Genomic DNA, 16,117 nt, shown 5'->3' with positions numbered 1-16,117 from the left:
TAGCTGCTGGACCTTCTCAGTTCAGGCCAGCAGGTAATGCCAGGGCAAGCTGGGAGCCCCCCTTCTGGAGAATCCGGGAGGCCAAGGAGGAGGAGGTTGGTACCATGATGGTGGAATGACAGGCAGTGAGAACAAACCCGCTTCTCAGCTAGGTCTAACTGGAGACCCCCCCCCCCCCCGCCAATGTTCTTCCTGCCGGGTGTGTGAGGTTGTCACAGTGAAATACGAGTGCGCAGGGTTCAGCGGTGGCGTGGGGGAGTGGGAGAATCTTCCCTCGCTCCTTCCTTCATCTCCTCTCCAAAGGCCCCCAGAGTTGTGCCCTGCAGGGCAGCCGGTAAGTAAAAAGTCTAGCACCTGGGTTCCCTGGGTGACCTTGGGCAAGTCCCTTCTTGGGCCTCAGTTTCCCCATGAGTACAACAAGGGGGCTCCAGGGTGGGGAACAGAGCAGCCTGGATAATCTCAAAATTCCTTTCAGCTTTGATGGCCTCTTCTGGGGCTTCCTGTGCGAGCTGGTGACCAAGGGCCGTGGAAATGGCCTCCAGGGGTTGGCCTGAGCAGGGGGCACTCACAGCCCTGGGTTCTGGGGTCTCCTCTGGAGCCGAAGCGGGGCTGTCCGGACGCAAGCAGCCTGCCTGTACTGCGACCTGGGCCCTGCCCTTGGAAACCCCTTCTCTGCGAAGCTGGGGTCAGGACAAGGTCAGGGTAAGGCCTAGAAAAAGTGGTTTGCTTTCTTTAAGAAGTAGATAGAGCATCTGGGGAGCAAGGCGCAGACGGTCGGTCTCTCAAAGTGTGTGTGCGTGTGCGTGTGTGTGAGAGAGAGAGAGAGAGGGAGAGCGAGAAGAGACACAGAGGGCACGGTGAAGAACAGGAAGGAAAGCAGCGGAAAAGGAAAAGAAAGGCAGGTAGATAAAAGGGAAATGAGTAAGAAGGTAGAGGATTAGAGGGAGGGAGGAGAGGAAGAGAGATGAGGAGTATCAGAAAGAGAAACAGGAAAGGTGGAAGGACACAGGGACAGAGGGTGGGGAGAGGCAAGGACAAAGCAGCAGCAGGAACCGTGGTGGAAAGGGCTGGAGCAGGAGGCGCGGGGCGCTGGGGGCTGCAGCTCTGGGGCTCCTCAGGCGGCCGGCTGGCGGGGCCTCACGTCCAGCGTGCGGTCCAGCCTCCTGTCCTTGCGCGGGCGCCCGTCTCTCCGGCCCTTCTTCTGGCTGGGGCCCTTCTCTGCACCGAGAGCACAGGGTGTTGTTTCTGAGGCCATTCGGGGCCCCGGGAGGCCCCTCCATCCTTCCAGATGAGGGTGGGCCCCCCACTCCCCTTGAGCGGGGCTCAGAACCACCTTTGGGTGCTGACCTTACCATCACTCCACTTTGGAGCGTGGGCTGCGGGGGAACCTACCCGACATGGACCACTGCTCCCACTTCCGTAGTGGGTGAGGAGGGGCACTGACTGGCTGAGGGCACCCCCGCCCCCACCATGCTGGGCATCTGGCCTGGCCAGGCCCAGAGGTTCGCATGGGGCGAGGGGGCCAGTCAGGACTTAGGGCGGCCTCGTGGGGGGTGCCCGTGACCCTCCTGGGGGCACTCACTTCGCAGTTTACAAGGCTCCAAGCCGGAGACTCCATACCTTTTGCCCGGGTCCCGGCACCAGCTCCCCCACTCACCTTCGGGGCCCCAGCTCTGGCCTCAGACGACAAGGACAGTAGCATTCAGCCAGCACCCCTGCATGCAGCCACGTCCCGCAGGTGTGGGAGCAGGCGCGGCCCCACCGCCCCCATATGACAGTCCGTGCTGTGGGGAGGGGTGGCCTGGCCTGCAAACCCCAGACCTACCTGGGAACCTTGACCCCACTGTACCCCCAGCCCCCCAACCCTGCGGCGGGGATGAGTTTCCAGCACAAACAGCTGATTCGTCCCATTTCTCAGATAAAGTGACTGAGGCCCAACAGGGACCTTGCTTGGCTGGTGACATAGTCTGGGTTGGACTTCCTGGTGTCACTTTCAAGTGGCTCCCGGCTCACGTGGAGGAAAAGACCACACCTTCTCCCCGCAGCCTTCCTGCCTCCACTCACCCCTCAGGGCAGATCCTGGGTCATCCTCTTAGATGAGGCTGTCCACCTCTGGGCCTCCCTTCACCCACTCCTGAACCCTTAGGGGTTGCTTAGGCCAGGCTCCCACTCTAAACTCCGGGGCTGGCTGTGTCAGCTGAAATGACATAAGCATCTGGGGGATGAAGGGTGGCCACTGCCTGAGTGGCTGTGCCAGCTTTGAAGGTAGGAGGGTAGGGTGAGTGGTGTGGGGTCCCCAATGGGCCCACCTTCCTCCCATCCACCCATCCATCCACTCCTCAACAAATGTTAACTGAGCACCTACTGTGTGCCAGGCCCTGTTCTAGGCCCTGGAGAGGCAGCCGTGAACAAGGCGGACAAAGACTCGGCTTTCACCGGGGATCGCATTCTAGTAAGGAAGACAGACCCTAAACAAGGCAGCGCAAGAGTGTGCGCCATCATTTTGGGAGGAAGTAAGCGCTGTGACACCACGGGATGGCGGTCCCAGACACGGGTGGTGTCTCTCGGCAGGGGCAGTCGTGGAGGGCCTCTCTGAGGAGGGGACTTTGAGCTGAGCCCCGGAGGATGCAAGTACCTCACAGTAGGGTTGTCGTGAGGACGAAAGGCATCGGTTTACAGAGCACTGACCACAGGGCCCAGCGCATGAATGTTTGCTGCTGTCATTCATTCTTCATTCATCATCATCATCATCACCTATGGGAAGACATTTCCTCTCTCTCTGTCCCTCCATTGCCAATCACCACCAGCAATCATGTGCCGTGACAGGTGCTGTAGAGAACTTTCCATCTGTCCGTCTGTCCACGTGGGTGTTTTTGGGGGCCTGGGGTCTTAGTTTCCCCAGTCCCCTCTCAACCTCACCCTCCGTCCCCGGCCGCCCAGCTCTGCTGTCTGCACTCCCAACCCAGACGACAAGTGCTCCTGAAACCAGGCGTGTCCCTGGGCTCGAGTCCTGGCCCCACCACATGTCAGCTGTGTGCCCCCCCCCCCCCCCCCGTGACCTGGATCCGGGTTCCTTACACTGACTCTAGATTCCTCTTTGCACACAGACCTACGTTTGGATCCCAGGTCCACACTTTCCTAGCTGCATGACCCTGAGGCAAGTGACAACCTCTCTGGGCCCCGATCTCCTCATCTGTTGAAGGGGGATGGTAACGATTCCACACCATTGAGTCATAGTGCAGATTAAATGACCCGAAGGTGGAGAATTAGCACACTGGCCACGGCAATAGCAGATGCACAGTTAATGCTGGCCCCCTGCGCATTATCGCTACTCACTGTTCACGTCGTACCTACCACCCTCCGCGGCCTCTCTTCTCTTTAAGTCAGTGGCTTTAATAGCTGGGACTGGCCCCAGCCAGGAAGGACACCGGGGTGGGTGATGCTTAGCCCATGGGAAGGAATGGCTACTCTTGGACTTTCGGGTAGCCCTACAGGCACTATTTGGGCAGGCGATGTCCCCAGCTGCTCAAAGTCCCCCGTGGGCCCTGCCCACTGCAGCCCCGAATGCCGGCCTGGTGCTCACCTGCTGGGCAGGGCCTCTGGATGGGACATTTCCGTGACTCGGACAGCACCTGGCAGGTGTCTGCCTCGTCCCTCCCGGCCCGGCCGGCCTCCCGCACCCGGGTCTCCAGGCCCCAGGCCGAGCCACAGGTCTTCCCGTTGTGCATGCAGGGGCTCCAGCTGCCCCAGGGGCCCAGCTCACATTCTTCTGCTGGGTGGAGACAGACAGACAGACAGACAGATAGACAGTTCTGGTCAGCTGGCAGTGAGTGTCCTTCAGATCCAAGGGCAGGGTCTGAGGGGTCCCGTTCCCCGAACACCGTCTCCACATGCAAGGGGTTTGCAAGCTCTCACAAGGAGCAGAGGGGAGACACTTAAATATCTATTTATGAGAGCCCGGGATGGGCGCTAGACTAAAGCATGCCCAGGCCAGATGCGGCGGGGGGAAGAGGGTGGGGGGTGACCACTGGCTTTAGAGGGGAAGACTTCCCCCAGGAGATGACAGAGGGGCTAAAGGGAGAGGAGGTGATCCAGTGGGACCGGAAGGAAGCACCATGAGGGTAGGCGTGCACAGCCCTGGGGGCCTGGCAGACCGTGTCTGAGGGATGGCAGCTAGAGCAGGGGCAGGGTGAAGGCTGGGAGGAGGAGGGCCAGGCGAAGAGGCCAGAAGGTCTGCTGGGAGGCCCTCAGGGCAGAGACACTGCTTCGACCTTGATCGTGTGCCTTTGATGGGCTGTGGAAGGTGGAAGCCGTGCAGTGCTGTTGTTAACGTTTATTTATTTTTGAGACAGAGAGAGACAGAGCATGAACAGGGGAGGGGCAGAGACAGAGGGAGACACAGAATCCGAAACGGGCTCCAGGCTCTGAGCTGTCAGCACAGAGCCCGATGCGGGGCTCGAACTCACGGACCGCGAGATCGTGACCTGAGCCGAAGTCGGCCGCTCAACCGACTGAGCCACCCAGGCGCCCCAATGCTATTGTGAGGAAAAATGAGGTCATGGGACATGAACGTCCTCAGTAGGAAACAACTTTAAAAAAACCCATATATATATATATATATATATATATATATATGTACATATATATCAAATCATATCATATATATGAATCAAATGTGAACATATATATTTTTTATATTTATATATTTATAATATATATTTATATATTTCTATAATAAATATAAATATATAAATATAAAAACATATAATAGAAATTTATTATAAATATGTATTATAAATGTATATAAATATATATATTTATTAATATAAGTATATATATTTATAAGTATATATTTATATATTTGTATTTACTTATAAATATAAATATATACATTATAAATATGTATAAATATATATACATCATAAATATATATAAATATATATATTATATGTTTGTTCACATTTGATTCTTTTAAGAGCCCCTGAGAAGTAGGCAAAGAACAGGGCAGCTATGGGATACCCCCATTTTGCAGATGAGGCCACTGAGGCCTTGAGTACGTAAGGGGCCCGCTAAGGGAACAGAGAAGGGGGTTCAACATCAGAACACTGTAAGCGTTTCAGACCCGATCGGGCCCAGAAGCCAGGTCTCCAGGCCTGAGAACAACGGTCCTTTTGCTAGATGAGTTGATTTGACAAGCAGGGACTGAGCACCTACTGTGTGCCTCATGCTGTGCTAGGTGCTGAGTGGCAGCGGTGACCAGACCGACTGGCTCTGCCTCTCAGAGTTCACCGCCTAGAAAAGTCAGGCGGGAAGGGCAGGGTGCTCCTGCGGTAACGGGAGGAAGCACAGGCAGGTGCCGGAGCCCAGAGGAGGCATGGGCCCCAGGGGCCTGGGGGGAGCTGGAAGACTTCCTGGAGGAGGTGACTCGTGACCTGAAGCTTGAAGTAGGGGTGGGGAGGTTAGCCAGGCTCAGGGAGGAGCGAAGGGGAGAAGTGAAAAGGATGTGAACCCGGGTCTGTCTTATTCCTCGGCAGTACTCTTCTCGTGGCCTCTGCTGCCTCCCCCTGGCAAGGACAGCGAAGCCGCTGTCGGTAATAACGGCAAATCACAGTGCTGGAGGCTCCCTCTGTGTGCCTGACGTCACCTGTTGGGCCTCCAATCACCACGCGACATTCTCTTAAGGTTCTTCCGGCTCTCCCAACGCCCCGCACGCACCGGGCCCTGCAGGGAAGCAGGCGGGGCGAGGAGGCCCCCACTCACCCTGGCACTCCCGCGTGCTGGGCTGGGCCGCGGTGCCCAGCGGGCAGGTGGGCAGACACTTCCCCTTGTACAGGTAAAACCGCCGCTTGCACCGGATGCAGAAGTCCTGGCTGAAGCAGCTCTCACACGTGGCCCCACATTCTGCAACAGAGCCAAGGTCACCCGCGGTGAGGGCGGCTGCCCTCGGAGAGGGCAAGCGGCTCGTCTGATGTCGTCACATAGCAAATCTAGGCTGGGAGTGCGGACTTTCTGCCCCATTTCCATCAAAGCTCAAAGATGGCCATGGTGTGTCCCGGGTCGCCATGCAAAGCAGAGTCAGGACTTAGGACTCCTTTTCTCGCTTGAGCTAGGTCCAGAGGGCGCGAGTTAACACGCCCAAGGCCACACAGCGCATAGGGTGGAGGCGAAGGTTCCCTGCCCCCTTAGCGCTGAGACCAGACAGGACACTGACTTGCTTGCAGCTTCGGAGTCAGCCTGAAACCCCGCCTGAAATCCCAGAGTCTGGGCTCAGGCACAAACCAGTTGCCCTGTGGCCCTGTCGGGGTGGGGGGGGGGGGGGGAGGGGGCGGATATGGGCCGGAGGCCTCAGGGGCCCAGCACGAGCACAGGACAAGGGAGGAACCACGTACTTTTGCACCTGTTGAACTCCTGGCCGCGGACGCCGAAGTAGCCAGAGGGACAGTCATGCACACACTTGCCGTACTGGCGGATACCTTCCCGGCGGATGAACAGGAACAACCTCTGCTGGCACGTGGAACAGCCGTTCTCCTCGGAGCAGATGACGCAGCCCGTGCAGTTGCCCCCCGGACCAGTGCCCGCTGCCAGCCAGGCCGGGGTGGGAGGGGAGGGGGAGGGGGAGAGAGAGAGAGAGAGTCAAACCACGTAGGTGAGCAGCTCAGACTGCCTCGCGGAGCATATTAACTGAACACACGGCCACCCAGACGAACGACATTTCCCCCACGGCCAGGTATGATCACGTGACCCCAATCTGGCCACTGGGGTATAAGGGAGAGCAACGTGCACAACCTCTCAAAAGCTGCCTTAACAAGCACGGGCGGGCCCGTGTCACCCCCTCGTCCTTCCTGTTGTTGGAACGTGAACATGATGGCCGGAACTCAAGCAGCCATTCTGGACCATGAAGTAGGAACCACGTGTTGGGGATAGCAGAGCAAGAAAAGCAAAAGAGCCTGGGACCCCGAGGAAGGTAGAACTTCTGTGCCAGCCCTGGACTGCCTGTGCCGACTTACAAGAGAGAGAAATCAATGTCTCTTTTGTTTAAACCATTGTTATCTGGAGTTGTCTATAACTCACAGACAAACTTAACCTTCAGGGAAATGGTGTGTATTTTTGAGCGTGTGGGGGGTGGGGTGCACATGCATGTGCGGGTGGGGGAGACCCTCGGCCCCCTGCGGCAGGTCCGAACAATACTCCGTTCCTGCCTGTCACCACCATCAAGGGCTCCCAACATCATCAAGCGTAGCAAGTTGAGGAAAGAAAATTTTTGTTGCCCCAGAATCAGCAACCAGACCCAAAGCTGGGAAGAAGGAGATGGAGAATACTCTAGAAAGAGATCCTCTCCCAGGCTCATGGTGGGGGGGGGAGGGTCCTTGCTATCCTGGCTATCACCTGATTAAGCTGACCACTTAGAGAGAGGGGCTCATGGGAGACTGGAATTGTCAGCCTGGGGGGGGGGGGGATTGCTGTGGCTTTCCTTCTGTTCCCAACCCCCAAAACCAAATGAGGAGAGATGCAGGGTGCTCCTCACAGAGACGGGGTGTCTGCAAAAAGAGGTGACCAGCTTCTCATGCCCTGGGGGGACACTCGCTTGTGTTGGAGCCCTGCAGATCTGCCCCTTTCCAGGCCTCTCTGAGCAGAGAAAAGAGGCCAAGGGAGAGAAGGGCAGGGCTGAGTGGGTGGGCAGCAGTGAAAGAGCCTGCACATCCCTCATGGCAGGCACGAGGGGCTTCTCGGCGGCAAGGGCCCCGTAGAAGTACCCAGGCTTCGGTGGTCTTGCCGTTGCCTTACCCAGGCAGGCTGGTTGATGGCAAGTGTCCCGGTAAGAGGCAGCAAGGGAAACCATGGAAGGCAGGAGCCGAGGAGAGTCAGAAAGTGACCAGGTGTCGCGAAGGATCAAGCAGCTTCTTCGAGGTGATTGGGGACACATTAAAAATATATATATTTTTTAACGTTTATTCATTTTGGAGAGAGAGACAGAGCGTGAGCTGGGGGAGGGGCAGCGAGAGAGGGAGACACAGAATCCGAAGCAGGCTCCAGGCTCCAAGCTGTCAGCACAGAGCCCGACGTGGGGCTCGAACTCACAAACTGCGAGATCGTGACCTGAGCCGAAATTGGATGCTTATCTGCCTGAGCCACCCAGGTGCCCTGGGGACACATTACACTGTTCCACATTTATACCCCGTTTAAGGTCAGACTGCTTAATACACCAGTTACACACCTCAGCTCACTGAGCCCATGGCCACTCAGCACAGGATGTTCTTGACTTTCCAGCTCTGCCCCCCCTTTCTGTTGGGGCCCGACCTGCCTTTTAGAGGAATTCCCCATTGTGTGAGAGAACCTGGAGAAGGGCCAATCCCGGTGTCCCCCTGGAACAAAAACCAAGGAGGCCAAGCCCTTCTTCAAGTTGGCAGTGACTGGGCATTGACCAATCAGATACTCATGCCCATGACCCCGAGTCCTGGGAGTCGAACAAAGAGAGTACGGAGGATATGTGGGGATAAGGGTCCAGGTAGAAGCGAGCTGACTGCCCAGACCAGCCTGGGGCCTTTCTGCCTCCCCTCCTCCCCGCTGTGGGGTGGATCCTGCATTTCTCCCAGCCTGATCTCCAGCTGCCTGGATTCTGGGAGCCCCCCACATCCTGCTGCTAAGTCCCCTTGCTGTTGCTTACAACTGAGAACCCTCACTAATGTTCCTGGGAAGAGCGGAGTCGAGGTTTGCGTGTTTCCAAAGCTGTAGACCCGCAGGAACCTGGGGGCGGAGAGAAGGTGTGATGTCGTAAGAGGGAACCCCCGGGGCCAGAGAGAGAACTTCAGCTGAAAAAACGAACAGAGCCCACACCTCCCGCCCAACGGGAGACAAGTTAAATTCTGATAATACAAAGGGCTGGCAAGGATGAAAGGAAACTTTCCGTTCTGATAGGAGTGTAAACGCTGGAGAAAAATCCAGCAGCATCTAGAACATTTGAGGATGTGCCTTTGCCGAACACAGCTGCTTGACTTGTGGTCTAAACCCTAGAGCAGAGCTTCTCAAATTCTTGTACCAGCCTCTTGGAGGGGGCTTGTTACAACACACAGCGCTGGGTTCCACCCTGAGTGTCTGATTCAGTAGATCTGGGGGGGGGGGGGTGGCGAGGGGATGCTGAGAATTTGTATTTCTAACTGGTTCCAGGTGATGCTACTCTGTTGCTGCTGGTCCCTGACTATGCTCTCAGAACCACTGACACAGAGAGACTCTGGTGTCTGTGCCCAGAGAGACATGAGCAGAGATGTTCACTGCAGCATCACTGAATAGCAAACAGTTGCAAAAACCCGTGTATCAAAAGAAGAGGGAAACACAGGTGGCACGCAGCCATATACGCTCGCCACATTCCATATCCAGGACCCATGATAAATGCCTGAGGCTGAGTTGTAGCTGTCATTATGGATACATTTCAAAGACGATGCTGAGAGCAAAGAAAGCAAACGGCATAATGAACATAATGAATCGCGCAGGAAGAGACCATTCGTAGCAAGTTCCAAACTCTGCAAAGCAATACTCTGGGTCATTTACGATACTTAAATTTGTATTAAGAGTAAAAGACACAGGGGACCGATGAAACACTGAATTCAGAATGGGCTCCTCCTCCGAGGTGAGGTGAGAAGTGGGAAAGGGGATTCAGGAAGAAGGCTGGAGACTTCTCTTGAATCTGTAGTATTTAATTTCTGAAAATCTGCAACAAATACGAAAATGGCAATATTTGCTACAAGTGGCTGGCAGGTGTACAGATGTCCATTAGGTTTTTTATTCTTGCCTGTAGGGTTGAGCTACTTTACAATAAAAATATACTTCAAAAAATGTTTAGCCTCTGTTGTGTGTGTGGGTTGGGGGAGGGAAAAGCGGGGAGAGGACATCTAATCCTACCCCTCCCAGCTTCCTTCCCCCAGCCCTGGCCCATCCTCAAGCTGAGGCCTTGGGCAGGGGACGGTGACAGAAGTTCTGAGAGCCATGGAGACCTGCAGCCATGAGAGCTATGAGAGTTGTCCTCCCTCCCCCCATGTTCATTCTCCCTCCTCCTCAGTAAGGGAACCCTCCTGTTTAGCGAATTAATGTCTTCCAAGAACAAAGACTACATTTCCCAGGCTCCTTTGCAGTGGTATGGGATGATACATCTAAGTTCTGACCAATGGGCTTCCAGTGGGAGTGTCCTGTGCCACCCGCCAAATGACCTGCAAAGAAGAGCTGCTCTATTTTCCTCCCCTTCTTTGTGGGCCTGCGGGGACTGCAGACTTGGAGGCAGGAGCCAGGGCAGGTGCAGACGGCAGAGGGACCTGGCAGAGAGACCAGGGCGAGGCCATACTAGCCCAGGGCAGTCTACCTCACATTCTCGTTTGGGAGAGGGAGGAAAGTGTCAATCCTCTTGGTTAAGCCATGAGGACCGCATGATAACGACTGATGATGTGGGCTTTTCATCAACCATGCAGGTGGTCACAGAGTGACGTCAGTGGAGACCAGGGTACCTCTCCCCAGTGCTTTGATGCTATGAAATGCCGCTGGACCTGAGATGCAGCCCCACCAACAAAGGGCAAAGGGAACCTCAATCGGCTTGAGGCGATCTCTGCCGCTTGGCAGAACAGGAGTTCAAATTAGAAGTTATGTTCAGTTACAGAAAAGCAAAATCGTATTTCCTGCACACTGAGCGTGTGGACATACTCACACCCCAACTTGGGGGTCCTTGTCCACAATGCAGGGGAGGAAACAGGCTCAAAGAGGCGAAAGTCACTCTCAGGGTCCTGCAGAATCATTGGAGGCAGGGACCCACGGCAGTCAGCCCCCGCTGCCCTCTTGGAGCATTTTGTTCAGGGATCCACTCTGTCAGGCAGAGCCCGGGGCCACGGGGACGAGCCATACATGCCCCCTGCCGTTATGGGACCTCACAGCCTGGTGGGAGGGCTGAAGCCCACAGAAGTGGCAGACGGGCAAAGTAAAACTTCTTCCGGTCTCTGGGAAGAGCTTCGGGATCATTTGCCTGACCCCTGCAGTTTCACTGGGGATCCTGAGGCCAGAAGGGGTGGAGCCTTCCCCAAGGTCAGGCAGCCCAGCAGCAAATAAGCCCCAATTAGAGATACAGCACTATTTGTAGAGTGATATCTTGACATGCCGAAGACAAAAGAACCTGATAAGGACCCTCCCCTGACCTTGGAGGGTGTGTGTGTGTGTGTGTGTGTGTGTGTGTGTGTGCGCGCGCGCACATGGGTGCACACATAGGGGACAGATGTCACTAGCATCTTTCAACCCCAGGTGATTCTGCCTCCTCCTGCATCCTTGGTCCTGGTGGTTGGCTAGGATGCCCTCTAGTGCCTCTATGTTGTAATGACTTTAAATTCTGATGGTCTGTGGCTTTTCATCACATCTCTAGAACGTGTTGAAAAGAGCAATGCTATTTCTCCCCTCCCCAAGGTCATGGTTGTAGAGATAAGATAATGCTAAGAATCATAAGTGATGACAACTAGAATTTGTACCATGCTGCTTTAGAAAGACCCAAACTTGATAGTTCTTAAACTTGACTGTGTGTAAGAATCCCCAGGGAGGCTTGGTCTGAGCCCAGGAATGTGCATTACAGTAAGTCCAAAATAAATGTGATAGGCATTCTGGATGTGTCTTTCCTGCTCACAGTTGCCTTTCCCTGAGAAGCAGACCTGGCAACCAAGCTTGGATTGCATGACCCTGTCTCCTGGCCAGTGGTGGACGGACTGAACTAGGGACTGACAGTTCTCCCTACCTGGGCCCATTAGACCACCTCTCTTGAGAATTTTGACGTTCGGCCACCAGAAAATGGTCTGGGCTGGCCTCTTGACCTGAGGACATTTGCAAGAGGGCAAGGCAGTGCCCAAGTGTGAGAAGCTTTGGCGGGCACTAGCATCTGTGGCCCCTCTCTTTGCTAATAGAGACCCCATCCCTCCACACTCTCTGACTTTGAGGTTCACATAGAGTCTCTCCACCCAGACGCACTTAATCCAGACTTGGGCAATCACCACACTGGGTGCCCTTGACTACAGTGGTTGGTTCGGACATAGGCATGTGTCTCGACAAGAGCTGGGCTTGAGATTTTTTGGGGGGGGTGGTGGTGGTGGTGGTTAACAGGTGTGTGTATGTGTGCATGTGCATGCGTTTTCTTTTCCGCTCTGTTGGGATTTGGGAAGATGGAGACCCCTCAAGGCTCCCTCAAGGCTGGGCTCAGCCCATAGCTCCAAGCTCCAAGCTCCATAGCTTTTCACCTGAGCTAGCTCTCCTCCTGTCAACTCACAATCAGAACGATGCAGCTCACCAGGTATGTGGGGCTCAACAGACCACGGTGAAGCTGCTCTGCTTCAGCAAAGCCAAGGGGCCTGGACCGCTGGCCACCCAGCCTGACTGCCATGGCTCCCCACGGGCCCTCGGGTTCTAGGGAGCACACTTTGAAAGCCCCTGGATTCTTCCACACCTCAGCTGGATCCTGGACTTCATCACTGGCCTCTCCCAGCTCAGACGCACATTTCTAAATGAAAGCATTTGAGCTCAACTTGCAACACCCCCTGGGTTTTTTTTTGGGGGGGGAGCATCAGAGAGGATGACACCCCAGTGAGTTCCTGTATCAACTGTCTCCCATGATCACAGCCATCCTCCCCCAGTCAAAACACCAGGCCCAAAATGCATGGCCCTGTTTTCCTCCAGCAGTTGGAGGGGTTTCAAATGACATGTGAGTCCCTTCGTCTTTCCCCGAGAAAATGACAACAGAATGGATGACATCGGGCTTGGCAGTTTACCGAGAGACGCAGGCTAGTAACAACTCTGAGCGCATGCGTGAGCCCAGCCTTGGGTGATCCATTCATTCATTCGTCCATGCATCCAACCAATGTGACTGTCAGGTCCAGTGCTGGGGGCTCAATGGTTATGAGCTTTGGGGGACAGCTGTGTGACTGGGGGCAAAGCGATTTAACTCTGAGCTCAGTTATTCTCATGTAAATGGGGGTGATGATGCTTAGCTTGCAGGGTGCTTGTGATTGAGGGAGGTGGTCCATGAAAAACGCTTGGCTTTGAGCTCAACACATAGCAGCCCCCGCCCCCCATAAACGGCAGCCATTGTTGTTATATTGAAGCCACGACCAGTTTTGTGCCCTCAAAAAGCTAAGGACATGTGTTACGGTGCAGGTGCCCAGGTTCCAATCCTGGCTTCACCACTCATGGAGTGACCTTGGGCACAGACGCCCCATCATCTGTGGGCCTCAGTTTCTCCATCTGAAAATCTGTGGTGGCAATTCCTACCCTCATGGGCCTTGCTAGGAGGTGTGTGCAAACAAACCAGCAAGCGCCTGGCACGTAGTAGGTGCTTTTTTATTAAGTGTAAGTTCCTTTCCGGTTCCCTCACTGTCACGGGCCCAGGGTGGGATGTCAGTCCACATTTGGACCCGCCTCCCTCTCACAGGTGGGCAAATGGAGACCAGAGGGGTTGGTGAACAGCAGGGTCCAGGGAGATGGTCTGGAAGGTGAGGAGCTCAGGGTAGACGTGAGGAGGCAGCTTTGGTCTTGGGTGAAGGGCAATTTTATCCTTTCTGTGGGGATCAGGCAGTGACCTGTGTCTTCCAACAAGGGTTCCCAATCTCGGGGTGACCGTATCCTGAGAACACCCCCAGGCGCCCTGTTGCAAGAGGAGTCAATGGCTCAACATTTGCAAGTGATCTCCATATTTTTTTTCCATTTGGGAATTTCAAGTAGAGTCAAGGTCACCTCTGCGATATCATGCCTCCCACCCACCTTCAGCCTGCAGAGCTTTCCTGGAAGGGGCCAAAAGGCACAGGGTGACATCTACGACCCTGAAAGTTACGTGCCCTCCCAGGCAGGCTTATGTCCTCAGCAGCCCACAGCGAGTCTGAAACACCCTCAGTACCCAAGTCAAGAACTCCAGCCCCACAGTTAAAAAACAAAACCAAACCCCCAAAAAAACCCACCCTAATTTGAATAGATTGCTAACATTTAAAAAATCAGATTTCACATAAAAAGCGGGCATTTGGACTTCTCTGGAAAAAGCCAGCCTATCTGCCAACACTGTGCCTGCATTCCTTCAAGGCAATACTCGGTTGAAGTTACCTAGATGGGACACAGGCTCGCCACTCTGCCCCACCATTTCCTTTACTTACCCCTGCCGCTGAGGGCAAAGGTCAGCTGCTCTGGGTTATCATCCTTGAGCTTCTGTTTATGTTATACCCACTTCACTCACTGATGCTAGAAGGCAATGTAGAGCAGGGGTTCCCAAACCTGGGCATGCATCAGATTCGCCTTGGACTTATGAAAGGACAGGTGGCTGGGGTGCCTGGGTGGCTCAGTCAGTTAAGCGTCTAACTTCAGCTCAGGTCATGATCTCACGGTTCGTGGGTTCGAGCCCTGCGTTGGGCTCTGCGCTGACAGCTCAGAGCCTGGAGCCTGCTTCGGATTCTGTATCTCTCTCTCTCTCTCTCTCTCTCAAAAATAAATAAAACATTTTAAAAGATTTTAAAAATTAAAGCACAGATGGCTGAGCCTCCCCCAGAGTTGTGGATGCAGCAGATCTGGGCAGGGCTTGAGAACATGCATCGCTAACAGGTTCCCAGGGGATGCGGGCGCTGCTTGAAGACTGGAGTAGGGTTAAGAGCCAGACTCTGTGGGTTCAAATCCCAGTTCTGCCCCTTATCCTTGCCCAGGTGTCCTTGAGCCTCTCTGTGCTTCAGTTTCCCCACCTGCAAAACAGGCATCAGACTGGCTGAGCTTACAGTGAATGTCGTGAGGACCTGAGAAACCCTGACACGGATGAGCGACTCAGGAATATTACTATCACCGCCTACCATGCGTTCCCGGGTGTTTGTGATTCGGGACTTGCTTGGGCAATCAGTGCAGAACGTTTTATTTTGATGTCAACATTTTTGGGGGTAGAGTTTCTTCCTAACTGGGGTGTGCCCGGGGAACTGTGTCTTGCGTGAGAACATCATGTGTCATGGTCGACAGAGGATTTAACACAGCTGTCCTGAAGCTCTCCCTGGGGGTGAGAAGGATGGGGGTGGAAAGGGAATGCCACCCCCTGCCCCGAGGCAGTGCAACCTGAGGAGGGCCAGTCCCCACCCTGGGTCAGTCCTGCTCTGTCCCAGGGGAGGATCCAGACCATTGTAGGGGGGCCCCATGCAGACAGCGCTAGGCAGTGCGTCCTCTGATCCTTGCCTGGCAAGTGGGGGACACATGTCACCGATGACCAAAGGAAATAAACAACATGTGGGCTCCCGCCTGTCCACTCCGGCCACCACATATGGGAGGCAGTCGCCGCTGCTGGAAGCTGGCTCAGAGGAGCCCCGCGGCACATCCCTGCCTGGAGGGCAGATTGCACCATCCCGGCAAGGGATGGACCTTGGAGATGACTCCCAGCTTGTAGTCTCCCACGGGGTGCAGGGCTAAAGGTCTCCAGCCCACTGGCCTCTTCTCAGTACCCAGGGGGGACCTAGAGGGCCACACACTCAGCAGAATGTTGAGGTGCGCTTGGCTTTGGAGCCTGACAACCACCGCTTCCTGGCTGGGTGATCTTGGGCAAGTGGCTTCACTACCCTGAACCTCAATCTCCTGCAAAATGGGGACAACGGCGGCAACCAGCTCCCAGGCACTTGTCGGCGTGACGTGAGCTCATCCACGCAAAGTGCTCAGCACAACTCAGGGCAGACGGATGAGCGCTATTTTGTTACTTGATTTATGCGAGATGCCTGGGAGGCACCCAAGATGCTCCCTTGAGGGCTGGCGCCTAGTTTGGAGTGTTCTTCAAGTCGCCCTTGCCTTGCACCTGTTCTCAGGGAGCCTGCAGTCTGGGTGGGAGGACCAGGCTCATGTATCGTAAAGGAAGCTGATGGGGTCTCTTTTCTTCCACTGAAGGGTGAGCCCCAGGAGGGTGGGAATAAACCCCAGCGCCGCCCACAGACGAGTCAGCACCTTGCTTCTGCTCATCCGAGCTATCCTGGCCAATGTTGCACCTCTCTGCCTTATTCTTTTTCGTAGCTGCTCACCGTTCCATGTGGGGATGCTGCAAAAGGCATTTAAGTGCGATCATCATACCCACTTCAGAGACGAGGAAACTGAGGTTCAGGGCACTGCT

General features: G+C 54.9%; 1 protein-coding gene across 1 annotated transcript in view; it reads right to left on the bottom strand.

Moving 5' to 3' along the window:
- Nucleotides 1–274: 274 nt before the first annotated feature.
- Nucleotides 275–16,117, bottom strand: part of RSPO4 (R-spondin 4) — a 35,021-nt gene continuing 19,178 nt past the window's right edge. The window contains exons 2-5 of the mRNA XM_086699856.1: nt 6,390–6,578; nt 5,761–5,901; nt 3,584–3,769; nt 275–1,218 (exon numbers count right to left, since the gene is read on the bottom strand). Of these exons, the coding sequence (XP_086555982.1) occupies nt 1,115–1,218; nt 3,584–3,769; nt 5,761–5,901; nt 6,390–6,578 (620 nt within the window). The 3' untranslated portion in view covers nt 275–1,114. The remainder of the gene's footprint in view (nt 1,219–3,583; nt 3,770–5,760; nt 5,902–6,389; nt 6,579–16,117) is intronic.

Source organism: Puma concolor, chromosome A3 (genome assembly GCF_028749965.1).
Source record: "Puma concolor isolate L17-30 chromosome A3, mPumCon1.1.hap2, whole genome shotgun sequence".
Lineage (NCBI taxonomy): Eukaryota > Metazoa > Chordata > Mammalia > Carnivora > Felidae > Puma > Puma concolor.
The sequence above is the reverse complement of the archived record's forward strand: the minus strand, read 5'-3'. Positions and strand labels throughout refer to the sequence as shown.